Source organism: Opisthocomus hoazin, chromosome 4, assembly GCF_030867145.1.
Source record: "Opisthocomus hoazin isolate bOpiHoa1 chromosome 4, bOpiHoa1.hap1, whole genome shotgun sequence".
Lineage (NCBI taxonomy): Eukaryota > Metazoa > Chordata > Aves > Opisthocomiformes > Opisthocomidae > Opisthocomus > Opisthocomus hoazin.
Window position 1 is genome coordinate 32,464,474 of NC_134417.1, and position 15,711 is coordinate 32,480,184.

The window sequence follows — 15,711 nt, forward strand, 5'->3', positions numbered from 1 at the left end:
TCAGAGGGAAGAAGTTCTTCCTCATGTTCAGCTGGAACTTCCTCTGCTTCAGTTTGTGCCCATTGCCCCTTGTCCTGTCGCTGGGCACCACTGAAAAGAGTCTGGCCCCATCCTCCTGACACCCACCCTGCAGATATTTATAAGCATTTCTAAGGTCCCCTCTCAGCCTTCTCTTCTTCAGGCTGAACAAGCCCAGCTCCCTCAGCCTCTCCTTGTAGGGGAGATGTTCCAGTCCCCTCATCATCCTCGTAGCCCTCCGCTGGACTCTCTCCAGTAGTTCCTCATCTTTCTTGAAATGGGGAGCCCAGAACTGGACACAGTGCTGCAGATGGGGCCTCACTAGGGCAGAGTAGAGGGGGAGGAGAACCTCCCTCGACCTGCTGGCCACACTCCACTGATACTCACTGACAGGCAATCCCAAAGATTTTCAGACTTCATCACCTGTAAACAGTTATTAAAACCAAAGTAAAATAAAAATTGACAGCAAGTTTTCCTGCAATAGTCCCCCGTCCCGTCCCCCCCCCCCAAAAAAAAAAACAACACAAAAAACCCAAAAAAACCAGAACAGCCCAGCCCTGAACCAAACGTGCGTACATTGTGCTGAATCAATTCGCCATTTGTGGATGGGCTCTCAGATTTAGCGAGTAGCTGATTCAGTCCTGGACAACCTGCGACCTCTTTTGGTCAATTGACAAAATGAGCAAGAGGACAAAAGAAGTCTGGAAAGCCTTGGTGCCGCCACCCATTCGGGCCCTGAGCAAGGGTGATCTCTCTTCCAGCGCATCTTTAATTTAATTTCCCGAGGAGAAGTCTCTATCTACTCTTATACCTTCTCCTTCAGACATAAAATCAAGCGGGTTTTACCCTGCTGTATGCGGTGCCGCTTGCGGGATGGTACCTGAGAGGCGTCACCCGCTGCGGGAGGAACAGCGGAGGCAAACTGAGCAGGTGATTCTAATTATCTAAAAACACCCTCGGAGCTGAGCCGCGTCGGCGGGGGGAGCGGGGTCCGCCGGGCAGGCACCGGCCGCGGCCGCGGAGGGAGCGCGGGAACGTCGCCTTACGCTCCTGGGGGCGGGTTGGCGGTAGGGTTTTGCGGGTTTTTCTTTTTGGTTTTCCCTCGATTTACGAGGATGTTGCGGTTGGGAAGAGCTTTCAGAGCTCGGAACGGACCGGAGAGGGGCAGCCCGCGGTGGGGGCAGCTGATTTCTGAGAACCGCCCCCCCCCCCCCCCCGACCGAAACCTGGATTCGGCGCGGGCCGGCGCTGCCCCGCCGCGCGGCGCCGCTCGTTATTCATGGCGCGGGGCGGGCCGGCGGCGCGGCGCTATATAGGGCGGGCCGGGAGGGCCGGGGACAGAGGGCGCGGCGCGGCGGTGGGAGGGCGAGGAGACGCGCTTGCTTCGTGTTTCCCCCCATCACCTCCGCGCTTTCTCCTTCTTTATTTTCTGAAGCTTTTTCGGACCAAGTTTTCTTCAGACCGGCTGGGCTTGGCTTTTTAAAATTTTTTTTTTTTTTTTTTTTTTTACTTTTACAAGGCGCTTTATTTTGTAATTTTTGTTTTACCTGAGTGGTGTGTGGCCAAAAAAAAAAAAAGTTAGCGTCCGGCCCGGTGAGCGAGGCGCTCTGCGGGGAGGAGGGGGGGGGGGGGGGGTAAACGAAGGAGAAAGTTGCCTTTGTTACCGGCGAGCTCCCGCAGCCTTGATGTGACTCGGGGGCGGCGGCCGAGGAGAGGGCCGGCAGGCGCGGGTGTGCCGGCGGCGCGGCCCCACCCCAGCCCCGTGCCGCCGGGGTACGCGGGGCGGCCGGCGGCTCCTCTCCCCGCGGCCCCCGCGCCGGCGGCGCCGCCCCGCGCCGGGCGCCTCCTGCCCGTTGCCATGGCGCCGCGGCCCGGCGTGCTGTGGGCAGTGGCGGCGGCGGCGCTGGCGCTGCTGTCGCGGCGGGCGGCGGCGGCGGCGGGGCCGGTGGTGCGCTGCGAGCCCTGCGACGCGCGGGCGCTGCAGCAGTGCAGGCCCCTGCAGCCCGACTGCGCCGAGCGGGTGCGGGAGCCCGGATGCGGCTGTTGCCTCACCTGCGCCCTGCGCCCGGGCCAGCCCTGCGGCATCTACACCGAGCGCTGCGGCGCCGGGCTCAGCTGCCAGCCGCGGCGGGAGGAGGCGCGGCCGCTGCAGGCGCTGCTGGGGGGCCGCGGGCTCTGCACCAACGCCACGGCGGGCGGCAAGCTGCGGGCCTTCCTGCTGCCGGGACCGCAGGCTGCAGGTAAGGGGCTGCGCCGCGGGGAGGGGGGAGAATAAATCCTCGGTGAAACGAAGCTTTCCCCGACCTCTTCCATCTCTGACGAACGAGGCGCTCACAGAGCGGGGCTGGTTCTGCTTGAGGAGGAAGGGGCGGCTGGAAAAAGTTCTGTTAGCGTGCACATTTGGAAACTTAAGACGGGGAAACTGGGGATCCGGATCAAGAAAGTGCAGTCCCTCTGTGCAAACATTTCATTAAACTGTTTGCTGACCAACAAGCAAGTATGTTAACATCTGTTTAATAGAGAAGTGTGTCAAACGGCTTTCCGCTGTTTGCGTTTTAGAAAGGCAGAAGGCTTTCCCGCTAGGTTGCTGGGACTCTTTGGCTGGCCTCTCCTTATGAGAGGAAGCGGCACCGGTGCTCCTGTTCGCTGGCTGCTAGTGGAGCAGGAGATGCCTTAAGGTGATTATTTATGTGCTGCTCCCAAGCCAGGGCGGTTTGATGGAGGGAGAGAGTCCAGAGGCACTCGCTGAAGGTTGGAATCCCATTGGAACATGGAGCAGCTTCCTCCATCACGTGAACCTTCACCCTTTGCGTGAACTGGGAACGAGGGGCATCCGCTCCGGTCTTGAGAGTTGGTTCTGTTGAATGACTGCTGGAGAAGGAGAAGACAGAGCTGCACTTTGCCAAAAATCTTACCATTTTCAGCCTAAATAGTCAAAATGCAGAGCTCCTGTCTCTGCATTCTTAGCTGAGGGAGAGCTCCAGATTTTGAAATTGGTAGGAGCTTTGATTCCTTAAAAAGGGCAGAGCGGGACCCTCGCAGCTTACGCTCGAGGAGTGAATGGCACAGGCCTGGGGTGTGAGAAGGAAGGAGTGTGCTCACCCGGGATGACAGGCACGCAGCGCCTGCTTGCTTGCAGGGACTGCTCCGCTTCCAGCTCCAAGCCCAATGCTCTCTGGAACACGCCCTCCCCGAGCAGGAGCGTGTCACCTCCCTTGCATGCAGCCAGGTCCTGCGTCGCGTGCTACACTCTTGGCCGCTCCTGGTTTGCAGAAATGGCCAGAAATCGGTGGTGTATGTTGCAGCAGCTTCTTAACAGCAGCTGCAGCGGGCCGCCGACTTACTTCCCGGGTCAGTGTTTTTGGGCACAGAAGTGTTGGGTCAGTAGTATGCACGTCCAGCCCTTCTACTGTCTTTTAAAAGCGAGCAAGTAACTCTCGTAGTGGTTTTGTTTCTCTTACGAGGGTGTAAAGCTAACATGGCAGCAGGTTTTGTGAAACAGTTCATCAATCAAATGCGCTTTACGGTTTCAAATGTGGCATTACTGACTGTTCCAAAGTGAAGTGGAAGAAGCGCCCTTGAAATGCGATGGTCTGTCTAAACTGAAATGACCAGCCTGGGAATTTAGTGCACACTAAGAATATTTTCTGCTTATTTTTGGTAGAGGAGGCAAACTGATGAACTGGACTGATTGCAGAAAACCTAGCAGGCATAGTATTTATATTTAGGAGATTTCAGGTTTATAATGTTTTATTGTATCATTTCTTGCACACTTCATTGAGAATGTGGGGAAAAAAAAAGTACTGCTGTTTAAAAACAGGACATCAAACCACAAAAAAAAATGTTCAAATACCACTGAGAGTCTGAGTTAAACCCACAAAAGCCAGGAAATTTAGACTTAAGACTTAAACTTCCTTAATCCATTTGCACTGGGAGTTGCATTTTCCTGGTCAATTATGTCCATTGCCAGCAGTGGCTGCACGAAAACCACCGGTTCCAGGATGTTAACTTGGATCGCTGCTCCTCGTCGTGTTCCTCCCCTGTTCCTGTGTGTTGGCTGTGCCACTGTGCTGCCTGTGTTGAAATACTTGGACTCGATGGGCTACGTGAACGTAGACTTTTGGGTTTAGCGTTCAGTTTCCTGGCTTTTGTGGTTTTTCAGTGAGCCGTCAAGTATGATTTTAATACAGATTTCCAGGATGTTCCTTTTGCACTGCTTGTCATTGTGCACTCCTCATATGATTTTCTTTTTAAAAAAAAAAAAAGTGGCCAGCAGCCAAGGCAGCGACTAGTGGGACTTGGCTGCTTAGCTGATGGGAATATCCTGAACATGAACATTTCCCTGGAGGAAATGCAGCCAGTTACAGTTACACTGCAGGAGTCTCATAAGAGGGAGAAATGCAGCGTAGACAAATACCTCAGAAGGTACAGGAAGACTGGGCATATGCAGTATTTTGGAAAAATGTGCTTCTCCTGTATTTTTGTGGCTGGTAGTTTAAAGAGAAAATATTTTTGAAGCTCGTAATGAAAGCAGATATTTGTTGTTTGGCACCATTATGGAATGAATGGAATTTTTTTCCCCATTATCTTTAGAAGGTGTTTTGTACACCTAGAAGTGGTTCTGATTTTAATAGCAGAAGGGTGAAAACATCCTATTATTATTTTCTTTCCTGTTCTGTATGTTGAATAAGGTTAAGAAAGAAAAAGCACTGAAAGCAGCTAACTAGAATCGTTAAACTCGGTGTGGTAGAATTTATTGTATTAAAGCCTCTTTTTTTAAAAAAAAAAAGAAAAAGGACCCTGCCTTCCTGGGGAAGGCGGAGTGTCAGGGTGCACCCCGCACATTATCCGGCAGGGCTGCGTTTCGCTGCAGGGGGTGAAGCCGCCCGTGGGCGGCGGGGACCGGGGACCCCCCGGGGCAGCGGGCCTTCGGGCAACCAGGTACCTTGTGAGGGTGATGGGGGCACGGGGATGCTGCGGTGACAAAAGCCATCGCTTGAGCACCAAAGGTGCTGACGTGTGCAGAATGCGAAGCTGTTCGTCCTCCTACATACCGCTATTTTGTAAGGGAAAACTAAGTGCGTAGGCTAATCTAGTGGTTTGTTGCCCTTTGAGGCGCAGCTGGCAGTTGATTAACGTTGTTTCTCCCCTGCATTTGTTCTTCTCGAAGGAAATTCCAGTGATTCAGAAGAGGAAGACCAGAGTACCAGCAGCATAGAAAATCAGGCCATCCTGAACTCTCACAGGGTGCCAGATTCCAAATCTCATTCACCACACATCAAAATAGATATCATCAGGAAAGTGGAAGCCAAAAACACGCAGCGCTACAAAGTGGAATATGATTCGCAGAGTACAGATACACTGAATTTCTCTTCTGAATCCAAACAAGAGACTGAGTATGTAAGTACTTTTGTGAATGGAAAGGCATTTCCCAGTGTGTGAGTGTGCACACGTGTGTGTATGTATATGCACGTTGTGCATATGACACGCTAAATAAATAAACCGAAGAACTCAATGGTGGCAATTGTTGCAGCCATTTAGGGCATTTTGGCTGTTTAACTGGTAAGACTACTGGTTCTGCAAATTCAGACAGTCGGCAGACTGAACAGATCACGTTCAGGAAACACAGAGGTCAAGCACAATGACATTTACATTGATACAAGTATGATTTTCACAAAGCTCTTTCTTAGAGACCAAAAGTTCTTGTTCCCCCCTGTAATTACTACACGTTTGTGTGAGCGGCCTTGGGACAGGTTTAATAGTGTCATTGTTAAATATGGTTGCAAACAGCGTTATTGGGTTGCAGTAACGGAAAAAACAATGCTTCACATTCAGTGTGGTGGCACCGTGCTCTCACTCCACGGTGCAAATCAAGGGAGATAAATGTGGCCTGGGTTGAGGATTAGGATCTTGACAGATCAGACGTTTGTATGACATGCTGGATGGCACCTCCACTTGCAGTTGTCGTTTGGTGCCACTGTCTGAATGCAAAGGCTCAGGGGCACACAAGCTGCCATTGCTTGCTACTGACTGTGCCCAGTGGATTTGCAGGGCAGCTGGGGTGTGGTGAATCTGAGGGGAAAATAATTCCTCTTGCTGTACATCCCAGCTAATAACCCAGTGGTTGTGCTTGTGCCTGTGCCAGATGGCCTAAAAAATATGTCTGCAGATACTCTGGCGTTTCATCAAAACATGTCGTGAAACCGGACATGGCTTCCCATCTGCAGAAGAAGGTTTTGAAACCTGTGTGAAGTGGAAAGTTGTGGCTGAACAGAGCAAGAGCGCGGCCTCCAGCTTAACACAGCCAGGGTGGTGAAGCTCTGTGTTTAGTTTGTCACTGATTTCCAGCTGTCTAGTAAAAACACTTCAGTGTCTGCCTTCCACTGTGTCCTCCTCCCAAAAGCGTGAAGTAAACTGCCGACAGTAAAAGAATGAGCTCTGGCAGCTCTGAAGAAATAGGGTCCTGGTATTAACTGTGATGAACATTGCACTTACGTGGTGCTTGGGCCCCATGAGCAAAGGCACACCAGCTTACCAAGGCTGCCGGTGTCTGTAAGAACCAGAAATAAGTCCCATCAGGGACAAGTGCCTGTGTCAGCAAACACCCTTCTAGCTGTGTCTGCATGTTAGCGCTTGATATTGATCTCTCCGACTTTAGAATCCCGCTTCAAAATAATAATTAGAAAAACGCTGTTGGTCTTTTTGTAGGCCTAACTGAGGACTAAGTCTTCAAATGTGTGTGATTTGCAGTCAGCGTGTCTGAGCAGTTTTGTTTTTTTAAGGAACTGCTAATAAGAGCAGCAATTTAAAGCATGTGTTTACAGCTTGTGAGATCAATACTGAAAGAAAACATATGAAAGCAGCAAGGAAGGTCTTTGCAAACCCAAAAGATCAATTTTAAACTCCAGTAGAACTGTGGAGTCTGTATGCTTTCAGACACTGACATGAAAGCCACTTCACATGAGCAAGCTATTAATATTACCACTTGGAAGTATAAATGTCATTGCTTCACTAATTAAAAATTGCACCTAATGAGTCTTTGTGTTGATACAGCAACTTAAACATTTTAAACCCATGCAACCATGCAAAGGAATTTTTTCGGGTCTCTGCTGAAGAATCAGGCTGGTGGACTGAGTCAGTAATGTGCCCAGACAGGAGCGCGGCTAAGCCCAGAGTTTGTAGGCTGTGACTCTTGAATCCTGATCCAACTGCTGACACGGACTGCCTTCTTGGCCTCTGGCAAAATGTGAACTCCTCTGCTCCTGGTTTTCTGACTGCAGAGTGGGGCTCATAATGCTTTACTCCCTACCCTGAAGGGCTGCAATGAGAAATAATTAGTTGGCGTTTGAGGTCTTAGAAGTGCTGCTGGAAGTTCTTTTTGGCTCGTTGTCCTAGAGCTAATCCTTGCTACGTTGTTGTCAGCCTTTTGCAGATGGAGAAAGTGAGGCAAAAAGTGACATACTTACCTAATGAGAATGTTGCATGCAACCATTCCTTTGCGTGGATGCATCCGTTTAGTCCAGCTGAAATTGGGAGTTGTTGTCCAAAGTTGCAGTATTTTTGTATATACAAATTCATTATGCCAAACTACGTGTTTTCAATTAAATCCATTTCATTTAAGCTTTCAAATCCAGCAGAATCACAAAAATTGAATGGGATTAAGGAAAAGTCTACCAAGCGGTGTATTTCCAGTTGCCTGCCTCCTTCATTTCCCACTCAGTGCAAGGCCAGCTTTTCCAAACCTAAATTATGTTATGTATGATTGATTCACATACTGGTTGAGCCTTCTCATAGGTATATGTGGCTGTTATTTCAACTGGAAATGCTGATCTGTGCCTCAGCATAGCATAGGGGCTTCAGTGTTTAGAAATGGGTTTAACCTGAATAAAGCAGAAAGTCAGAATTTTATCTGTGAATGGTCTGCCTTTTGACATATCCAGCCAGCCCTTTGTTTTAATGGATTTGTTTGCGCTTGTGCTTCTTGCCCTTTAAAGAGTTATTAACTTTCATCTGGGAATGAAATTTCATTTGTGTTTTCTAAAACATGCTTGTTAACAGGGTCCCTGTCGTAGAGAAATGGAAGACACTTTAAACCACCTAAAGGTCCTGAATGTCTTGAGTCCCAGGGGTTTTCATATTCCAAATTGTGACAAGAAGGGCTTCTACAAGAAAAAGCAAGTAAGTACAGAGTCTTCATCACTTCAATGAAGTCTTCGTCATTTCAATGAATGTAGTTCATCTTTTCTGCATCTTTGCTGAAGGATCTTGCCAACAAGGTGCACTATGTGTCATTTCAGAGAGGAACTAGTTGATGTCCAGTTTTAGGACCTGATCTGATAGTGCTAAACCTTGTCAAGTGGGGACAGTGTTTTTATTTTCTGTTGGTCATGACAACAGATTCATTTGAGAAACTTCATACCTAATCACACATGGGTTGGCTGATGTCCTAGATACTAATGCCCTTTGGTTTAAAAAAAGCAGTGCCTCTGTAATAACCCACAGAGCTAAATGTTGCAGTCACCATATGACTGCAATAGATCAATGGTTTGAATTGTAAATAGCTGCTGGAGAGTTCCTAGAAGAACCGCACTGGATCATATTACAAAAGGCAACTTGAGAAAGGCGTATATCTGTCCTTTAGATGCTACACAGATCACTTCCAAAATCCAGGTCATGTTATCATGAAAGCGATACATCAGATAGTTACTTTGCAGCAAGGATGGCTTCTCGGCCCTCTTTGGTTCTGGGGTTGTCACCTTACTTGAAAAATGCAGACCTGACTGCAGGTATTTATGCTTCAGTTGTGTTGAGTTGAGCTACGGCAGCATTCTGTGTCCAGTGCTGCCCTTGAAGCTCATTCAGGAACTTGGGGGAGTGCAAGAGGTACCGGGTTCTTTGCTTAGTGTGCGCATCCTGTCTAATTCCAGTGTTTAGTTAGAGACCTGCCACCAAATGCGTTTCTTGGTACGATTCCAAAATTTCCTGAATTCAAAAGTTTCTTTAAGCCTTGCCTCAAGGCAGACCGTCTGTAAGGACAGATTTTGTTTGTGGACCATCTTATCTCTCCCATTTGGGTTTACATGAGTCAGCCTCTCCATCTCTGGTAACCAAAAGAGCGTCTGACTGTGTGTTACTAGCTAATGCAGTTCATTGCTGGGAAGTGAGAGGCCAGCCTCCAGCCAGGCGGCCTTATTTTAGGAATGGTATCTCTCCATTTTTTGGCTTCCAGCTTTCTTAGAAACAGTCTTTCCCTTTCGGGTATTCCCTGGAGCTCTGCGTTAAGCTGGCAGTGTCAGGTGGGGCGTTTGCAGTAGGGGTGAGGTTTCCAGCCTCCCCTTCTGCCATCAGCCCAGCATCGACTGCGCGGTTTGACCTTCGGTGTGTGCTGCTGGGCTTGTCTATGCTACACGGCTTTTCCCGAGCAGGTGGTGGCAGCTCCGAAGCGGGGACAGAGTTTCTTTTTGTTGTCTGGAATTTTGAGAAGCCCATGTCATTCATGTCCCGCTGCATGTAAACTAGCAGAGAGCAATGTTCACACCTCGGTCTGCGTTTGTTCAGAAAATGCGTCCAACTGCTCAAGTGGAGTGAGGCTACGACTGTATTTTGTGCCTGTGCCTTAAAACCATTTCTTAGCTACTCTAGAACAGCACATCACTGAACTGCATGCAAGGCACGCAAGCGTACTGTAGCCCTTTTCCTTCTCTAGATATTACAGAAGACCACAGATTGGTGTTTACTTTGTTTAGTAGATCTTCCTTTCATCTGTCTTCAGACTCTGAGGTTTTTGCTTCGTCGTCAAAAAGGTGGTGGTTTGCACACCGTCACTGGCATGTGCATGTAGTAAATCAGATCCACAGTAAGCACGTATTAAAGTTCCTTACTTTAAAGGATGACTGTACTTTAAAGCACAGTCATAGTTCTGCTACTGGGGCAGAGAAAAAGGAAATATGGAGGAAAAAAGTGGGAAAGGCAGATAATACACTGACCTAGTCTTTGTCCATAGAAGTTGATTTATGAGGATAAGGTGTTGGTATGGAGCAAAGACACACTTCTGCTCTCTGTGTAGTGTCTGTGCTGCCTGGAGACTTTCAGACTGATTTAGGAAAGGTTCCTGCACTATATGCAACAGCCCATCCAGTCAGCAAACATAAAGGATGAAGGGGCACTTTCATACCTGGCCAGCCTTGTCAAGCGCCGTGCCAATTTACACAGGTCCAGTAGTTTCAATGGTAGTTTGAGATAACTCGGGATCTTGTAGGAGATGCCCACAAATGAAGTCCATGTGAGCAAATATTCTCCATGAAATGCAGCTGGAGTGCTTCTCCTGTAAATGAACCTCAGTCAACCCTGGAACAGGCCTCTACAAGTAGGGCTTACGGACGCAGGCTGCTTCTCACGCAAACAAAATGCAAGCCAAAAATAATGTATTTGAGTTGCCATTGTAGAATTAACTCCTAGAAAAAAAGCATCAGTTTGAGAAGTGATCGAGTCCTGTCCAGACTGAATTCACTGTCTGCAAGGCAATGTGACAGTTGTGTGTTGCATGTGTTTGGTTTGCTTTCTGGAGCATCAACGTGTAGGTCTGATATTTTAGGCACTGTCAGCAGGTGTCTAATCTCATTAACAGAATGCTAGGCTATTTGATTAATTTCCTTCATTGTTATTATTAGCAGCATTCAATCAGTAATTCAAATATATTCTGTTGTGACAACAAAATGCAGAATAAATAGGAAAGAGACAGTAAATCCATCGAAAAATGAGTATGAGCTAGGCATTTTTAATTCTGGAAACAGCTGCCAAAACCACTGTCTAGGATGATAAGATATATAGGTGTGTGATGGTAGGAATATGATAAATTATGATCACCCTGGCAAACATTAAAACTCATTCAGGAGACGCTTCACATGTTAGTATATTGCGCTTTCCTGGTCAGCTTCTCTTCCAGACACGTTCAAAGACTTTTGTGGATATCTAGAAACTGACTTTTCAGGAACAACGTTAGGGAGTAATTTGCATATGCGAAACAATTTTAAGAACATAAATTTTTATCTGTCAGGGTATAACACGAAAAATATTTTGCACCTTGTGTTTACATGTAAACTTTCTTAAAATCAGACCTATTAAAATTTTGGGTTCTTTGTGTTAATAAATCACACGTGTAAGGTTGTACTAGTCAACCGTGGTATGTAGGTATATTTACATGTAATAGGTTGATACAAGCGCATTCCTGCTGCAAGCATGGAAAAATAAAAGGTTTTGATGAAATTAGAATTATTATATGGGGCAATTACTAGAATTGCCAGATACTCCCATAAATGTGAGCTGGCGTCGTTCCACTGAAAACAGAGCTGGGCTTGGCGGGAGCCAGAACGGCCCGAGGTATATGTCAATGCTGTCTGCAGTCTGTTGCAGGAGACCACAGATGTAGCTCCACGGAGACCTCTGGGCTGACCAGGAATTCGGTGGGATACCATATGCTTTGCTGTGCCCCGTGCATGCCTCTGCGGCCCTTCTTTGTGGAAGGGAGAGAGGCAGGTGGCATGGAAGCTGGCAGCTGGTGTTTCTATCAGAAGTAATTACTGGCTCCACCGCTTGGGTACACTTCCATCTTTTTGGACTTCTGAAATCATACAGAAGAGCTGGGCAGAGCCTTGAAATGTATGTGGAGTACAAAATTCAGAACAGTGCATAATTATATATTTTTTTTTTTTCCCCATATGAACTGTCCACCACTTCTGTCGGGAGTGCAAGCTAGCTGCTTCAGGATAAAAGCATCACTTGAATCAGAAGTGCTTTATGATTGACAGCATGGCTGAGCGGGTAGTACAAAATTGCAGATTGGATAAGGTGAATTGTTTCCTCACAGAGCGTTATTTCAGCTGTAGAATGATTTAAGCGTTTCATTTTCCAAACGTGTTGTCTAGAAGAAATTAAAAAAATAATAGTAGTAGGGAAGGTGTTCCTGCAGACTAACTTCATGTTGTAGTTAATTCCAAAAATTGATTATGCAACTGTAAAAGGCAATCAGAACCTCCAACAACATGAGATAACTTTAATTGATCATTTGTTTTGAGAGTGATGCAAGCCTGTGAATCAGCGAGAGTTGTGTAACATACTTCATATAGCACTTCTAAAAGGGGACCCTGTGTTACTATTGTTAGCAGAAGTGTAGTTTTGTTGCCAGAGCACCAGGCTGGCAGCCAGAAGCCCTGTGCTCTAATTTGGGCCCCATCTATGCCTGCTGTCTTGGGAAAAACAACTCAAGAACTGCTGCCTCAGTTTCCCTTTTCTGTAAAATTTAAATTGTGCAAAGACTGTTGTTTAGGAATTCCTCAGTTTTGAGCACCAAGAGTTTTAAGTCACTGAATGTTAATACCACTTAAGCTAGAGTCCAGTCCAGCTGCCACCAAAATTGAAGGAAAATTTCCCATTGACGTCAGTGGACTTTGAGCAGCCCTTCATGGAAATCCTGGAGAATACGTGCAAGCCCTAGTCAGCCTTTGGAGACAATAAACAGAAGTTGTAAAACTTGTGTTTAAAGATGTAGTACAGTGAACCAGCTGAACAGGTAACTAGAATTCAAATGCAGTTAACCTTGTGGTTCAGCAAATTGTTAATGTAGATGTTCTCTCAGTAGGTTTGAACTTCTTTGCCCTCTCCTAAAACCTGATATGTACTTTTAAGCTTGATCTTGTCATCCTGCTGCCGTCCTTTTGCATGGGGCTAATGCAGAAGGACTGCAAATTCAGAGAAGAGAAGGCGTTCTATTATTTCTGCGTTGGGCTTGTTACTCAAATATATCACGAGGATAGATTACTTAGCAATTAATGGTGATTAACATTACTTCATTTACTTTAAAATAAAATAAACAAGATGGAAACTTGTTAAGAAACTTGTGTCTAATGTTGATCTGCTGTCATCTCTTTCACAAGTTGCTAGTGAAGACTATCTACCCTGTTCCATGCTGCCACAAATTGGGCTCAAGAGCCAATGTGCAGGTGCAGGCTGTGGCAGCAGTGACCCGTGTTCACAGTTCTGTCCAGAATACCACCCTTTTGCCTGAGGACCTAAACTAGACGTTGAAAGGGTCAGGCACTTTGGGCAGCATGTGAAGGCCAACAGTTGTTTGAAGTTTCCTTGTGTACCTACAGATGGAAAAGATGCTTAGCTTTGTGAGCTGCTGCCATACCCACATGGGAGATGGGCGCATGCCTATTACACTCTGGTGAACAAGCAGTTGAGCGGTAGCGACAAAGTTTACTTGACTTCTACCAGCGTGAACCTCTGAAGTACTTGAATTGCTGTGAGTGTGATCTCAGGGGCAGCATTTGCTCTGCTTGCATTATAGCCTTTACAGTGTTGAGGGCCATAAGTGGCTTCAGTCTAGCCTATTCTTCGTGTTGGCAATGCAACAGCTGAAACCTCAGTCTTTGAAAAGCTAGCTACCTCCTTGAGAAGTCTGTCCTGACTAAGCAGCCACCTCTGTTAGCATTTGCAACTCATCCTTTGTCACCAAATCTCAGAACCTGAGCTCACATGGAGACTATGTCTCGATGATGAGGTTGACCATGGCAAACCTAGTGAGATAATGTGTGTCTTGGTAGACACGTCTTCCGAGTGGGTGAAAATCTTCTGGGGCCCCAGAGGTTCACAGTACATAATGGTGTCCAGGGTTGCATACTGAGTGCAGCCTGCAGCATGTCATCTCCTTTGGTCTAGTTTTTACCATTCTTGGTTGCCTGGAGAGAGCATTACTTATATATTCCATACTAGACTTTATAATGTGTTTTTACTGCCTTACTGTTTCTAAAGAAGTTCAGTGTCATTGCTTGTCTAGTGGTAGTTTCTGGTTGGTCAGTGCTGCTGGAAAACGCCACCAGGCAACTTCTAAAGCTGACATAGGTTACAGACTGGTATATAAGCAACCTCATTTGTAGGAAAATATACGTGTAAAGTTCTAGTACACCTAGCAGTTGAAGTGATAACTCCATTATAGAAGGATTGTGTATCTGTTAATAAATGTCAACTATGCTATTGAAATTCCTCCAGCAAACAGATGCAAGCCAAGGGCGTTTATTTCTGCAATGGCTGTCTTTGCCAGACTTCGTGCTTTAGCATAGAACAAATCCATTAACTTTCTTTTCCAAAGATGGGTCCCAGTCATCAGCCCGTACTGTTGTAAGTAGTCCCAGTGTTCAAAGGTGGCAACTGTGCTGCCTAATGTAACGGGGAGTAGTTCATAAGGCCGTTTTCTGGTAGTTCTCAGAGCAGTTTTATCAAGGAGTAATTAGACCCAAAGAGGTTGATAGGTGGAGGAGGTAAGCTTTTATTGTAGTACTTTGTAATAAATATTGTAATAAATATTCTGTTTGATTCTGTCGGATGTGGCCAGGATATGGAAGTGCAGCAGTCAGATGAGCAGGAATCCCTGCTACGTAATGCTAAGAGCAGAGAAAACGAAAATGATGTGAATTTGGTCTTTTATTCTGTTTCAGTGTCGCCCATCCAAAGGCCGAAAGAGAGGTTACTGCTGGTGTGTGGATAAATACGGACAGCCACTTCCCGGCTATGATGGGAAGGGAAAAGGAGACGTCCACTGCTATAACTTGGAAAGCAAATGAGGGCTGGGCGCCAGCGTGGCCGCTGGACCTCGCAGAGGCCTTGGAGGGGCTGGGCACACCCTGCGGACTGTGTTGCGCGCGGAGCGGCGAGCTCTGCCTCCTGCGGCGCATGGGGAGCCGCAGCCCTGCGGACGCTGCTGCGGCGGCGCCCCACCACCCGCACGCCTCGGGCTTCCTACGGGACCTGTAGGGAGCTCTGAATTCCCACGTGAACCTGCACTATTGATACCCAGAGAGAGGTTGAAGAACAAAAGGCACTTCGGAACGGATTCAGGGAGTCTCCACTGACTTTTTAAAGAACGGCCTGTGACCAATTTGATCCCGAAGGATACTGTTTTCTATTTTAAAGAATTTATAGATTGTAAGCTTGTAAAAGTATTAAAGCGGAAAAAAAAAAAAAACCGAAACACTGAACCCCACAAGGTTTTAAAGGTTAAGCTTTTTTTACAGGTCTGACGGGAAACTTATCTTCACGGGTAAAAAGTTTTATAAAAATCTCAAAGAACTTTTTAGAGAAACGTATTTCTAAAATAAAGACATTGCTATTTTTTCTGTAAAATATATTATGAATATTCTGTTAGTCTGTATTTAATATAATTGTTTTTTAATAAACTTTATTTAAATGTAACATGTGAATACCAAATGCTACACATTAATTCTAGTGTATACTTCTGTATGCAAAGAGAAAGTAAGGGTATGGAACGATTTACAAATATGTATAGATCCATATGCATACACACTGACCTATCCTAGATGATAGAAGTGAATTTGTGGAGCGAAGGAAGTGTTTCCAGAAGAGATTAAGTTTGGTTATTTGAAGTAACTACAAAGATAATATTTTTAAAATTTTTTTAATTATTTGATTTCATTGGTATTTCTAATGTACCCATCACTGAATTATGCCACTGGAGAGGACAACAGTTGCACTGAAGCTCTTGGTAAAGCATTCTTCTCTCTGCCCTTTGCTTCAGTTTGTGCAACAGGGCTTAAGTTTCCTCTGTTTCCTGGTCATGCTAATACGGAATATTCATGAACAAAAAATTGCTTTTACATCATCACCCTTGCTATTTTC

At 46.4% G+C, this 15,711-nt stretch overlaps 1 protein-coding gene across 1 annotated transcript; it reads left to right on the top strand.

Moving 5' to 3' along the window:
- The first annotated feature begins 1,876 nt into the window (after nucleotides 1-1,876).
- On the top strand, nucleotides 1,877-15,040 carry IGFBP3 (insulin like growth factor binding protein 3). The gene is made up of 4 exons (XM_009939665.2): nucleotides 1,877-2,258; nucleotides 5,189-5,418; nucleotides 8,077-8,196; nucleotides 14,514-15,040. The coding sequence occupies exons 1-4, from the start codon at nucleotides 1,877-1,879 to the stop codon at nucleotides 14,637-14,639; spliced, it is 858 nt and encodes a 285-aa protein (XP_009937967.2). The 3' UTR covers nucleotides 14,640-15,040.
- The last annotated feature ends 671 nt before the right edge of the window (nucleotides 15,041-15,711 follow it).